This window comes from Geotrypetes seraphini, chromosome 9, assembly GCF_902459505.1.
Source record: "Geotrypetes seraphini chromosome 9, aGeoSer1.1, whole genome shotgun sequence".
Classification (NCBI taxonomy): domain Eukaryota; kingdom Metazoa; phylum Chordata; class Amphibia; order Gymnophiona; family Dermophiidae; genus Geotrypetes; species Geotrypetes seraphini.
In genome coordinates this window covers 76,167,007-76,182,198 of record NC_047092.1, presented here as the reverse complement: position 1 = coordinate 76,182,198, position 15,192 = coordinate 76,167,007, and the positions used below count along the sequence as shown (strand labels likewise).

Genomic DNA, 15,192 nt, shown 5'->3' with positions numbered 1-15,192 from the left:
TTGCATGTCAGTGTCGGAGACTACTAGAAATCTCGCTAAAGACAGAGATAATCCGTTTTGATAATCCGCCACTAAACTGCGTACAGGCTAAACCGCCGGAAAACAGTTTAATGACGGTGTTAAACTTTTGAGAATCTTTTGCTAAGTTTCTAGGGCAAACCTATATTCGTTCTGCAGATATAAACCAGATAGTCTAAAATAAACGAGATCGAAAAAAAAATTGGCTTGTACACTTACCATATGGCTGATAAGTTGCTCATGACTAATGCTCGATTTTCCTTTCTTTGTCTCTAATGTAGCTCTATCCAGAACTGGCACAACTATTAGGCAAGACTGGGTGACTGCCTAGCAGCTTCTTGGGGGCAGCAAAAAGCAGTTGCAGTCATAGCAAAACAATAGGTTCTGACAGCCAAACAAACTTAAAGAACCATATTTGTGTGATGATCATGATTGTTATCAAAATATTTGGGGGAGGGAGAGGTTTGTAGGCTAGGGGCCTGAAAGTTAATTGGGGGAGGGGGGAAGAGGTGCATAAGATTAAAAGGATCACCTAGAGTGCCTACCATCCTTGCACTGGCTCTGAACCAATCCATTCCTATGAACTTTTTGTTCTGACTTTTCTAGAAAGAGGAAGAGTTTCTAGACAATCGGTTTTTTGTAATCCTCATTACTGGAGGCTAGCTGAATAAGAGGTAATACAAGTTCTTTGAAAAAATTTGACACTTCTCTACATTATAGTCATGCAGTGTAACATTTTAAGTGAATTATTTTCCCTAATTTCATCCTACTTTTATTATTTTAATCTCCCCACAATCACTGTCCTGTTGAATAAATTGTCATTTATTCACATCAGAGGCATTTGACAAGTAATAGTAGAAAGATAACAAACACTCACCAGTAGTCATCACCAGCCATACATTTCTCATACACAGGACCCTCCAGTTCTTTAGCATCTGGGAAAATGATCTCATGATGGATGATTATGGTTTTGATGATTTCATTCACATGAGCTTGACAGGATACTTGGTCTTGTATATCTGGAACAGGCATCAATGTTGGACCAAAACAAATTGCCAAGTTGCATGGGTCCATCATGTTCTCATCACTGTATTGTGAAAGACTGTTTCACAGGAAATAAAGAGGAGAAAATAAAAAGATTAAAAGAAAATCTCCTTGGGCTCTATGATTAGATTGACATTGGGGACTTGAATCCTTATAACTGGGCAATGTCATTGACAAAACCTGGAACAGGAAACTGTACCTCAGCAACTTTTCTAGATTTGGGTCACCGCACATGTGCACCTGTTGCTGCCTGTCACATTTGTGTGGGACTCTCAGTCTATTACTAGCTAGAAGAATACAATTAGAAACATGGGGTAGCTAGGGGGCTTGGGTGAGGATTCAAGTCTTAGTGTCTTTGGAGAACACCTGCTACAGGTTATTCACTTTGTTTTCTCTGAATGACAAGCTGGACTGCAAATCTTCGAACATGGGAGCCCCAGCTACAGGCTGCCTTCTATATATAAAAAAAGGCAGGGTGAACCTCAAGTGGCACTGCAATAGGCAGACATTAATATTTCCAGAAGCAACAGTCTGCTTTATTATTTGATCACCTTTTTGAAGACAGTCTAGAACTAATTGAGAAGGGTTTATGGGGGATGAAATTTAATTCTAAATCCCAAACAGATTCTGTTTGGCTAAGCCTACTGTTAGGTCAGGGTCTTGATCTAGGTAGTAGTGGATTGTGAATATATGGGGAGATGTCCATGTCACAGCTCTGCAATCTCCTCTATGGAGGCTGATCTCAATTGGACTACTAACACAGCTATAGCTCTGACATTATGGGACATGACATGATCATCTAGAATCAGCCCAGCCTAGACAAACGTGAATGAAATGTAGGATCTGCTAGACAATTGGGAAGTGTGAATTTGCCAGTGTGAACCCCCACTCTGTTTGGGCCAAAAGAAAAAAAAGCTGGGTGAAAATTCTACAGGCTTTCATCTGCTCCAGAGTCCAGACCGAAGGCCAAGTCTCCCTTGTAGTCCAAAATATGCAGTGCAGTTTAACCTTTATGGACGTGTGGTTTAGGAAAAATGTTAGAAGGACTACTGACTGGCTAATGCAGAACTCCAATACAACTTTAGGAAGGAACTACAGACAGGTGAATAGAAACACTATTTAAAAAATAAAAATAAAAAACAACTTAGGAAAATGCTGCATATAGGGAATCCAAGATGGCAACTACAGTGGTACCTCGGTTTACGAGTGCACCGGTTTGCGAGTGTTTTGCAAGATGAGCAAAACATTTGCAAAATCGGTGCCTCGGAAACCGAGCATGGCTCGATTTACGAGCACCCCCCCCTGCCTCGAACCGGCACCCCCTCGCCACGATCCGACCCCCCCCGACACGATTGGGCACCCCCCTGCCACGATCCGACATCCCCCCGACACAATTGGGCACCCCCCCGCCGCTTCTTACCCTCATCTGGGCACTCTTGAAGATCGGCCTACTCGTCTGCTGGGCCTTGAGTATCTGAGCATGCTCAAGGCCTGCGAGTTCACGTTCACGTTCAGAATGTGAATTCGCAGGCCTTGAGCATGCTCAGATGCTCACGGCCCAGCAGACGAGTAGGCCGATCTTCAAGAGTGCCCAGATGAGGGTAAGAAGCGGCCGGGGGGGTGGGGGGTGCCCAATCGTGTCGGGGGGGGGGGGGGTCGGATCAAACTCGCTTTGATAAACGAGCATTTTGGATTACGAGCATGCTCCTGGAACGGATTATGCTCGTAGTCCAAGGTACCACTGTATATGTAGTGCACCTCTTAATTTGGTTTCCACTATGGGGACACAAAAGGGCAGGTAAGTGAGCAAGCCCTCCCAGCCCTTTGCTTTGCCTATTGCTAAACCCTGAAGGCTTCTTTGTTCATGCTGCAATAGGTCAAAGTGGCTTACAAAAGTGATTTACAAATAAGGAAAAGTACTCCAATAATAAAAGTAAAGATAATACAATCAAACAAATGCAGTATTTATGTCCTTTTTTGGAATAATTTACTTGTATTGTATTTTTTATGAATGTACTGTACCCGATTTAGTATGAAAAAGTATGCTGCTGACTGAGTGGATTCATAATGGGCTAACTTTGGAAGTGGAAGAACTAGCCTGTTAGCATTGAGGGATTGTAATGAACGAGATGATGTGTATGAAATAGTTATAGATGCCAAATGAGAGGGTTGACTATTATGGAGTGCTTTGAATGCTAAACACAGAATTTTAAATTGACATCTAAACTGAATTGGTAACCAATGCAAATGTATTGATAATGGAGTTACGCAATCATGGAATATAGCTTTACATAGAAATCGTGCTGCAGAATTCTGAAGTGTTTGGAGATGATGTAAGTTGGCAGATGAAATTCCACAATACACTGAATTACAATAGTTGATTCTTGAAAGGAAAAATGCATGAAGAAAATTATGCAGAGATTGGAAGTCTAAGTTAGAATTAATTGATTTAATACGCCGTAACAAAAAATAAAAAATAAAAAAAATCCTTTCTTCAGTACCTGTAAAATTTGAAAATCAAACGAAAGAGTAGGATCATTTTTCTCAATGGAGGAGAGTAAACAGTGGAGTGCTGCAGGGGTCTGTACTGGGATCGGTGCTATTTAACTTATTTATACATGATCTGGAAATTGGAAGGACGAGTGAGGTGATTAAACTTGCAGATGACACTAAACTGTTCAAAGTTGTTAAAACGCATGCGGATTGTGAAAAATTGCAGGCGGACCTTAGGAAATTGGAAGACTGGGGGTCCAAGTGGCAGATGAAATTTAATGTGGACAAATGCAAAGTGATGCACATTGGGAAGAACAACAACATTGGGAAGTACAGTTACCGGAAGCTAGGGTCCACCTTGGGGGTTAGCGCCCTAGAAAAGGATCTGGGTGTCATTGTAGACAATACGATGAAACCTTCCGCCCAATGTGTGGCGGTAGCCAAAAAAGCAAACAGGATGCTGGGAATTATTAAAAAAGGGGATGGTTAACAAAACTAAGAATGTCATAATGCCCCTGTACCGCTCCATGGTGTGACCTCGTTTGGAGTATTGCGTTCAATTCTGGTCTCCTTATCTCAAGAAAGATATAGTGATGCTAGAAAAGGTTCATAGAGCAACCAAGATGGTAAAGGATGGAACTCCTCTTGTATGAGGAAAGACTAAAACAGATAGGGCTCTTCAGCTTGGAAAATAGACGGCTGAGGGGAGTTATGACTGAAGTCTACAAAATCCTGAATGGAATAGAATGAGTACAGGGGGAGTGACAAGATGGCGGCGGTGAGTGAGTCGCAGTGAAGCGGTGTAAGAAGATCGGGACGTTTGCCGGATGTTTGAAGGAGCTTTTTTTCCTCTTACCTCTCTTTTGAGTGCAATGCCGCCGAAAAGGAAAGGGGTGTTGAGGGCTGTTCCCTCGCCAGCCCTCTCTTCGACACCCATGCAGCAAACTATCCAGCAAACGGTGGAACGCTTCTTTACGACTCAATCGACGGCAACCCGAGTTATCGGAGGAGGTGACCCGGTTTTGGGAGAAGGCGGTGGAGAGCTTTTCTCCCTTTCGGGGAGTGAAATATCTCTGTCCCCTCCGGATCTTTTCGTCCCCGGGTGTCCTGCTACAGCCGGGACTCAGCAGCGGGAGAAACATGACCCCGAAAGGGAAATCATGGGACTGCCCGGTGAGGGCGCTGGACCGGAACGAGCAAGTGCAGGGAAGCTGAAAGAACCAACAATCAGCATATCTACACCTACACCATCGGAGGCTTCCTTGGGAGATATCTGGGTGCTTCTGCAACGTATGGAGGCTTCTATGGCTAAAAATACTGAGGAGGTAACAAATATCAACTTTAAAATTGATACTTTAACTAAATCTATTGACTCAGTTAAACTGGATTTCTCAAACCAAAACAAACAGATACAGGGGGATATACAACAGCTTCAAATGTTTAAAACAGCAATAATTAAAGATAATTCCTCTATACATAGGAAATTAGAGCAATTTGAAAATTATAATAGGAGATTGAATCTTCGTATATTGAATTTCCCAATTTCATCTGTTACTCCGCCTATTGATTTCTTCAAAAGATATTTGATTGAAAATTTGGGAATTTCTTCTGAAAATATTCCTCCTTTAAATAAGATTTATTATTTGCCAAACAAAAAATTTCCTCAGGAAAAAAATGCTGAACAAGAGAAAAATAATGGACAAGAGGAACAGATTGACTTTGCCAATGTTACTGCTCTTTTGGAACAAACCTTGAACCCAGATACTGCAAGATCTACACTTCTAATATCTTTTGTTTTTGAGCAAGATTTAAATATGATCTTAAGATTATACTTTAAAAATTCTCAAAAATTATTTGGGGCACAACGTATTTGGATTTATCCGGATGTCTCTAAAGTGACTCAGGAGCGAAGGAAAGAATTTCTTTCCCTACGACAAGAAACTCTTAAATTGGGTGCTACATTTCTTCTAGCTTACCCCTGTAAATGTTTGGTAAGGTATTTGGGAGTCAAATATGTTTTCTTCTTTTCAGAACATTTAAAGGAGTTTCTAAAAGTTAAAAAGATTACTAAGAGTTAAAGGATCACCAAGGTATGATGTAGAAAAGGATAAAATAAATTGAAGGGTAGCCGTGCCTCATTAAGCCTTTTCCTTTAAATTAAATTCTTAAATTTATGTCTCCAACTTGTATATGATTATCACACCCCCCCTTTTTAGTGGTCTAAGGAAGGGATAAAAATGTATTTCTTTAATTTTCAATTTGAATTGTTTTGTTCAAATTTGATATATTAAGTTGGTGGAATCTGTTCTCTTTTTCTTTCTCTGTATTTCATGGAACAAGATTATGCTTGTGAATTGTTGTTTTGAAAAAATTTAAATTTAAAAAAAAAAAAAAGAATGAGTACAAGTGGATCGATTTTTCACTCTGTCAAAAATTACAAAGACTAGGGTACACTCAATGAAGTTACAGGGAAATGTTCTTAAAACCAATAGGAGAAAATTTTTTTTCACTCAGAGAATAGTTAAGCTCTGGAATGCGTTGCCAGAGGATGTGGTAAGAGCAGATAGTGTAGGTGGTTTTAAGAAAGGTTTGGACAAATTCCTGGAGGTAAAGTCCATAGTCTGTTATTGAGAAAGACACGGGGGAAGCCACTGCTTGCCCTGTATCGGTAGCTTGGAATATTGCTACTCCTTGGGTTTTTGCCAGGTACTAGTGACCTGGATTGGCCACCGTGAGAACGTGCTACTGTGCTTGATGGACCATTGGTCTGACCAAGTAAGGCTATTCTTATGTTCTTATGATCAACACAACTCCAAGGTAACAAAAAGACTTCACAGATGTTAAATCAGTTTCAAATAATCTTATGTTATATGTTAGAAGGGACAATAAATCTGTGATCCAGCAAGTGTCATTTGATTGATTAAGCACCACTCTGTGATTTTTAAGTCAATTTGAGATTGAATCTGTGTATTGTTGAAGAGGTTAAATCTATATTAAATGGGGATACTGGAAAAGCTAATAAAATCATCTACATAGATGAATGCTTTAATGTTGTGATCTTGAATTAAAGTAGCAAGTGGGCTTAGAAAGATGTTAAAAAGAAGTGGTGACAGAACTGATCCTGGTGGTACACCGCAACCTACATTAGCCAAATAAAAAAAATGTTGTTGATGAAGTAGATACCTGAAACTTTCTATATGCATTTCAGATCTTTCAGCTTATTAGATCTGAACTGGAAATTCTGGAAAACTAGATAAGATGTGTAAACCTGAGATTCTTGAATCCCCAGGAAAACAAAATTGCTTACTTAGAGAAAAATTTAAGAGATATTTTATGAAAGTATTGCATTTAACTCAAGGAGTAATACCATCTATTATTCATTTAATTATCTGCCTGAACATGCTGTGTTAGTGTTGATGGATCTTACTGTCGACTAAGATTTTAGTTCTCTGGTGGGCAATATCTGAAATTTCTTGTGGGACACTGGTGGTGGCACGCAACTATTGCTGATAGAGATTGAATATTGAAGTATTATTTCAAAGCTAAGAAGAGATAGTTTATGGGTGTGAGGGTTTTGGCGTTCCCAGATGTTTTTCAGGAAACACACGATGTTCAAGTTTTGCAACTCCACTCTGGTGTGATCCAACTGGGGGCCACTTTCTATTTACAATTTCCATACAAATTTATCATTTGCTGTTGGTCTAATACTTTTCTGGGGCCACATTTTGGATTTGTATGTACTTGGAGTGCCTCAGAAAGTGACAATTTTGCATGAGGTAAAACTCTTTATAGTTTATAAATCTTTCCTTTTGGCTAAGTCTTAATAATAATATTGCAATTTATAGCTAAAGAGACATATGATCAAGAAACTGTTTTATTTTTACTTTTGTGATTATGGTAAACATACCGAGGGCCTCAAAATAGTGCCTGGCAGGCCGCGAGTTTGAGACCACTGGTCTAATACATATGTTTTTTGGGAACCCTCACACCTGGGAGGATTTCTGCATTAACCTCTGATGGTTGGAGTGTTAGGGGAGTTAAATATAATGATCTGCAAGTAGTACTGTTTCCTATTTAGAATTTGCTTTTCCTTTTAACCTCCTTAATGGTATTGGATTTCCTTATTTTGTGGATTTGAGCTGAATATTTTCATTTGTCCTAGATACTTACTGTGATAATGTTCTTTCTAGTAGAAAGGTATATGAGTTTTGAACCAGTGGGTTATGCACCTGTAATCACGAGCTGTGTTGAAGGCATCATCTACATTTTTTGGCTCTGCCTCCTGTATCACTGGACTATGCTGTATCTCCTCAGTTTGTACCAAAGCAGTTGAAAACCATTATAAGAGGAGAGATAAAGAGGAGGGGCACGGGGAACTCCCCAACAAAGTCAAGTCTGTGCTGCTCTTATACTATTACAATTAAAGAAACCAATTGGAATATAACTTAACAACAACCTACCTTAGTGCAACTGGCACTAACACTTATGTAGTTCTCCCATAGTCTTTCATTGCCCTTTTGCAATAAAGAGTTATTTCACCACTCTTCAGACCTGTTTAAAAGGAGAAAGACAAGCATAAAGAAAATACATACTTGTCCGAGACAGTAAGCAGACTAAAATGAAATCTGATAGGGTGGGCTTTCAAGACCCATATGCCTTTCTATTAGAAAGAAGATCATCAAAGTCAGAATCTAATCTTCCCTTCTAGTGTAAAAGGCATATGAATCTTGAACCAGTGGAACATACCAAAATAGTCCCCTGAGTCTAGAACAGGCGAGGTGTCCAGTTGTGCCACTACCTCCACCCTGTAAAATTTCATAAAAGTATGGAGAGTGGACCACTTAGCTGCCCTACAGATCTCCTTAGGAACTATCTGGGACTCAGGAACTATCTGGAACTCCGCCCACAAAGAAGCCATACCCCTCACAGTGTGTGCTTTCAAAGAATTTGGTGATTACTGACCACACCTGATGTACACTGAAGAAATAGCCATGTGAATCTATCTTGAAATGGAAGCCTTAGAAGCTGGCTCTTCCCCAGGCGGCTAGGACTTGTCAGTACAAAAAGATGATACGAGAGATGAAAATCATTTGTCACTTTAAGTTAACGGAAAAGAACTCTCCTAACATCCAATAACACCAAAACTCTGTCCTTTTTCTTCAATCCCATGGTAAGGATAGTGGGCAGTTGGACTTCCTGATTTATGTGGAAGGCTGAGACCATCTTTGGCAGAAAAGAAGGTATGATGCGCTTTGAAACTCCAGCCTCTGTAAATTTGAGGAAAGGGTCTCTGCATGATAGAGCCTGGAGCTCCAAGACCCTTCTCACCGAGGCGACAGCTACAAGAAAAACTGTCTTAATGGTAAGATCCATCAACAACACCTCGTGTAAGGGCTCGTATGGAGTCTTACTAAGGACCTGCAAGACAATGTTAAGTCTCCATGCCAGGAATGGCTGTCATAAAGCTCCCTTCAAAACTCTGCCTATATTGGGATGGAAATCAAAAGAAACCGTTTCTACTCAAGCCCTAAAGCATGAGAGGCCGGCCACCTGGCTTGAGGCAACCAACCACCAAGCCCTTCTCAAGTCTGTCTTGAAGAAACGCTAGGACCACGGACATTGGAGCCTTAAAAGGCTCTACATTCTGCTTAGCATACCAGCACTGGAACATTTTCTAAGCCTTAGCATAGGCTGTGGCAGTCGCTGGTTTCTTAGATCTTTAGAGGGTAGTATGATAATCTCCAAGTAGTCCTTTTGCTCTAAGGTCAAGTGCTCAAGATCCATTATCAGGAAGCATTCCCTCTGACGCTGCGACATCAGAGAGAAGGCTTTCGGTTCAGGCGCAGGACATGCATAAGAGCCGCCGCCTGAGGCTTTGTGCACACTGCGGCAGTGAGGAGGAGGGAGCCAGCCAGAAGATAACAATGGAGGCGACAATGAAAACGCTGCACCGCACCAAGGGCTGCATAAAACAGCCAGGTGGGCCTTGAGTTTGACACCTGTGCTTTAGACAATGATTCAAGCCAGAGCCACCAAAGCAAACTGTGATGCACCTCTGCTGTCCAAATCAGCAGCATCTGGAGAGAATCCATCTGCGGAGACCAGTGGGGAAATAGTGCATTCTGGAGAAAGAGTAGGTGAGATTTCAACCAAGAAACTATCTCTTTGGTTGCTACCTTCGACCCCAGCACCTTTAGATAGTGCCAAGCAGTAGGAGCTGGCATTGCTAGGATCTCCAAAATCTGAAGTCTGAGCTTCAGTTTCCAAGAGTCTGGTAGCAAAACATGGTCTTCTATCGTGTTGAAGCATATTCCCAAGTACTCCAGGGATTGTGTCAACTCCAGGTGGCTCTTCTGAAAATCGATGATCCATCCTAGGTTCTGTAGCAGTTTGACAGCTTGTGCCCTGCTTTCTCGCTGTTGGTCTTGGACGAAGCTCTGATCAGCCATTCATCCAAGGATCCCTGCCCTGGTAAAGGGGGAGCACCGAGAATTGGATATGTCTCTCCAGCACATCAAACTTTAGGAACTTCCTGTGAGCGAATATGCTAAGTGAGCCTCTGTCAAATCCAGCAAGGGTAGAAATTCCCCTGGCGCCACCGAAGCTATGACTGAACGCAAAGTCTCCATTCAGAATTGGGGCACTTTCAGTGCTGCATTGACTGACTTCATATCCAGGAATGGCCTCTAGTTATCTGAGTCTTTCTTGGACACGATAAAGTACAGAGCATCTGCCCAAGCCCGATGCCTCAGTTGCTATGGATTCTCCTCCTTGAGTATCCATGAGCCATTTCACCATTGCTTGGACCTTGACTGCATTCTCAGGCTGCTTGGCTGGAAATTCCACAAATATGTCTAATAGAACATGGAAGAATTCGAACCTGTAGCCTTCTCAAATGATGTTGAGTACCCAGTGGTCCAATCAAATCATTGCCCAGGCCTCCCAGTATGCTGACAATCCCCCTCCTATCCGCGGGAGTTTGGTGATGGGCCTGGTGTTATTGGGACTTCTTGGAGGTTGCTGCTGGACTGGAACTTGGAGCTTCCAAACCTCTTTCAAGAGTCATGAAATGATCTCTGTGGAAATGGCCCCGCTGGGGATTGACAAAACCATCGAGAACCATGAAAAGTACCTCGACCTGTCCTCCCAAGGGCACGTGGTCTACTGTCTGGCATAGACTTAGGATGGCGATCCACTACACTGCCCATAAGATCATTCAGCCCTTTGCCATTGAAAGGTAGCCTGCTCAACGTAGCTTTGGAAGAAGAATCTCCCACCCATTGCCTAATCCAGAGCATTCTACGGGCAGAGATAGAATAAGCAGAAACCTTGCTCATGACGCTAAACACGTCTTAAAAAGAATCTGCTGCAAAGTCCACTCCCAAAATTAGCAACTGTGGGGGATAGGTGTTGTCCTCCGCTGACGGAGTCTAACGCATTCTTGTATGGTAGGCATGTGCAACAAAGGAAGCTACAGCAGTCACCTTCAGACCCAAAGCCAAGGTCTCAACCTGTCTTTTGAGGATTAAATCCACCCTATGGTCTTGTGCATCCTTTAAAATCACTCCCTCCTCAATAGGCAGAGGTATGTCTGGTAACCTGTGATACCAACAAATCTACCTTAGGCAGGACATACAGCTGCTGAAAATCAGGACCCATTGGGTACAACTTTGTCATAGTCCTGGCAATCCGCAAAGGGCCCTCCAGAGTTTCCCAATACTCCATTAGCATCAGTGTAATATCCTAATGTGAAAGAAAAAATATGGTCTGAGAGCTGCTCATGACAGAATGCTGAGCCACAGAGGTCTGTGGGGGTTCCAGTTTTAATTTGCGCAAGGAGTCTGTAATGATCTCCAGAAAAGCCGCCAGTGTGAAAAGGCGACACACCATCAGATCCTCCCTCTGGTCCAGGGCTGCCACAGACTTCTAATTGGTGGGCCGAGCCTGAGACCCAGAATCCTCCAAAACTGACGATTCACTCTGAGGGAGCAAAGGCATGGATTCCGACCTCCAGCCATCCCAGTCCTTCTTCAAATGGACCTCTGGTTCCTGCAGATGAACCTTCATCGGTGGGAACCATGTCCTGTGAGGGTAAACCCTCCATGTGAAACTACTGGAACAACCTCATATAATGCAGGTAGATCCTGATAAGCCAAATAGGCTTCAAACATTAGACTCACAAAATCAGGAGTAAAGCTCTGAATAGGATGCCCTGAGGACTCTTGCAGGGACTCCCCTTGTCTACTCATGGGTCCAGAGACATCAGCACATTTCACGAAGACGCCGAGTCACTATTTGAGGGCTCTAGAGGGGATATTTGACCTAGAAAATGAACCAGCTGTGACTCCATCACCATAGAGGGCCAAGAGGTGTAAGCACAGCCCACCTCCCCTTCATGTGCCTCACGGCATGTGGTACACGGACACTCCTCAGCCGGCCATCCAGCCCAAATCTGGCATGAAATCAGGGGCAAAACAGCCTGAGGAGTCCATCTCTAACAATTATAATAAAAATTGAGGTGTTTTAAGGCATAAAGAGGCTTTTAAAATCAAACTAGGAAATCCAAGATAGCCACTGCAGCAGCATTTTGGCTCCAAAAACACAGCCCGGGAGAGCTATACATAAGTTTTTAAAATTTCAGAAAAGGGGATTTTAGAGGTGGAGGACCCTAAACCAAGACCCAAAAACCCCCAATACTGCAATTAATGACTCCCCCGATGTCTCCCATAGACAACAATAAACTATACTCACAGTTATGTATAAATAATCCCAATGCTTGTTTCTCTGCCAGTCAAACCCTTAAAGAGCTCAAGACCTCAGACCCCCACAGCTCCACACCTGTCTCGGGAGAAGGGGGGGGGGGAAGAGGGGGTATGCAGCTGGTTACTGATAAAGTCCATAGGACCAACATGGAGTTATACAGCCTGCGTTCAAGATCTGGACACGACCAGGAGTGAGCCTAGCTACCAGGGAAATGGTTCCCAAGCTTCAAAAAGTGTTAGGTGCCCTGGAAAAGGGTTGCCCTCCCAGCTGATCCAGAGGAGATACAGCATAGCTCAGTGATACAGGAGGTAGAGTCGAAAAATGTAAATGATACCTTCTACACAACTCATGATTAGATGTGCATAACCTACTGGTTCAAGACTCGTATGCCTTTTGCACTAGAAAGGGAAATTAAGATGCTATGTAGTAAATTTTATCACAAAAGTAAAGTCCCATTTTAACATATACTGAATGCAAAAATTGGATTTGTTACATGCCAACACTAGGATGAATTTGCTGCATAGGGTGCTAAATGTGGAAATTTGCTTTACTCTATAAATTTATTTATTTAGGTATTTATATACCGCCTATCAAGTTTATCTAGGCGGTTTACAATAAATCTGTGCTGTGTTTTTGCTATAGTTTTTCTATTTTAAATAAGAGCATATTACGCTACTAGACACACAGTGCTGTACACTTTACATGCAGGAACTTTCTCTGTCCCTAGAGGGCTCACAAACTTGACAAGATATTTTTGTAATGCGTTTTTTGTACTTGGGTTACAAGTAGCTGCAGTGGGAATCACTCATTTCTCCAGGATGTCAGTCTATTGCATTAAATATTAAACTACTCCTTCACTCCAATATGATGTAAATTGCAGGGTCCAAAAAATACCAAAAAATATAAATATTACACGCCAGAGATGGGCTACACACTCCCAATAAACATTTCATCAACAGGTGGAGAAAAAGCCTCAAAATTCATATATCAGCAGTGTTATTACTCTGACTTTTTTCTTGTGAGACGAGTATATTGCAGAGTACCATATTAGAGAATGACACGGGGAAAAAAAATCTGTCTCTGTCACCGTCCCCTTCACTGCCATTCCCTTTACCGCCCCGTCACCGTCACCGCCATCCCCGCCCCGACACCGTCACTGCCATCCCATTCACCGCCCCGTCACTGTCTCCGCAGCATCCATATAAGCCTCAGTACTGCGAAACACCATGAAGACAGAAGAGAGACCTGCCACTACTACTACTGCACTGAGAATCTGTTTCAGTGCCTCTGCCCTGTAGTGAAAACAGAACATAAAATAAATCAATTGACTTGTCCTCCCTTGCAATGACGTGCCCCCATGTTCACCTATAGCACGAATCAGGTCAATTGTGCACACTAAAAATGCCACTGAGCACATGTCATGCAGATGCTGCAGTACAATAGAAACATAGAAACATAGAAATAGACGGCAGATAAGGGCCACGGCCCATCCAGTCTGCCCACCTCAAAGACCCTCCCCTACCTTTCAATAGAAACAAACCTTAATGACAAGGATGGGATTTGAACCCATGCATGCAGAGCACAATGGATTAGCAGTCCATCGCCTTAACCACTCAGCCACCTTGTCTTGAGCAACAGGAGGATCTGGAACGTAAGCGCAGGCAGGCAGTGATACAAAAACAGCAGACACACGACCGATTGCAGCGTTCCGCCATCTCCCTCCCTCCACCTCACCTTAGATGTAGAGTATGCCGGCTTTCTTTTTCGCCCAGCCGCATGCATTCAAAAACCCGCGCACGCACGGCTGCTCATTTGTTCAATATTCTCCTCTGATGCAACCGGAAACAGGAAGTTACAGGAGAGGAGAAGATTGATCAACTTGAGCAGCTGCGCGTGCGGCTGGGCGAAAAAGAAAGCCGGCATACTCTACATTAGTGTTTTTCAACCTTTTTACACCCGTGGACCGGCAGAAATAAAAGAATTATTTAGTGGACCGGCAAACTACTAGGACTAAAATTTAAAAACTCCGTTTCCGCCCTATCTCCGCGAGCTCGGTCATCTCAGTAACTATAGAAAAATAGACAAATATAGTGCAAAATATAGACAGCAGATATAAATTCTCAAAACTGACACGTTTTGATCACTAAATTGAAAATAAAATCATTTTTCCTACCTTTGCCGTCTGGTGATTGATTTCATGAGTCTCTGGTTGCGCTTCCTTCTGTCTTTGTATCCTTTCTTTCATTTCTTTCTTTCTGCACTCAGGCCCATGAATTGACCCTTTCTATTCCCTCCCTCTTTCCTTCCTATGTCCTTAGTGGCCCCGGTGCCTCCTTCCATGTCTTTAGTGCCCCCAGTGCCTCCTTCCCATGTCTTTAGTGCCCCCAGTGCCTCCTTCCCATGTCTTTAGTGTCCAGTGCCTCCTTCCCATGTCCTTAGTGCCCTTTCCTGTCTTTAGTGCCCCCAAGTGCCTCCTTCCCATGTCTTTAGTGCCCCCAGTGCCTCTTTCACATATCCTTAGTGCCTCCTTCCCATGTCTTTAGTGTCCCCAGTGCCTCCTTCCCATGTCTTTAGTGCCCCCAGTGCCTTCTTCCCATGTCCTTAGTGCCCCTTCCTGTCTTTAGTGTCTCCAGTGCCTCCTTCCCATGTCTTTAGTGCCCCTTCCTGTCTTTAGTGCCCCCAGTGCCTCCTTCCCATATCTTTAGTGCCCCCAGTGCATCCTTCCCATGTCTTTAGTGCCCCTAGTGCCTCCTTCCTATGTCCCTCTCACTGCTTTCCACACTTTGTCCCACCCTCATCCCCGAAGCCTGCCTGTCTACCTCTGTCCCTCTCTCCCTAGCCAAAGCCTCCCTGCCGCCCAAAAAAAAAAAAAAA

General features: G+C 42.9%; 1 protein-coding gene and 1 non-coding gene across 4 annotated transcripts in view; both read right to left on the bottom strand.

The window, feature by feature from the left end:
• SRGAP1 (SLIT-ROBO Rho GTPase activating protein 1) overlaps positions 1-15,192 on the bottom strand; it is a 299,333-nt gene that overhangs the window by 26,185 nt on the left and 257,956 nt on the right. For all 3 annotated transcript variants that reach the window (XM_033959332.1, XM_033959333.1, XM_033959334.1), the window contains exon 17: positions 896-1,120. In XM_033959332.1, coding sequence (XP_033815223.1) covers positions 896-1,120 — 225 coding nt within the window. The remainder of the gene's footprint in view (positions 1-895; positions 1,121-15,192) is intronic.
• TRNAS-GCU lies at positions 13,864-13,945 on the bottom strand. The gene has a single exon. It is a non-coding gene; the product is annotated as a tRNA-Ser (tRNA).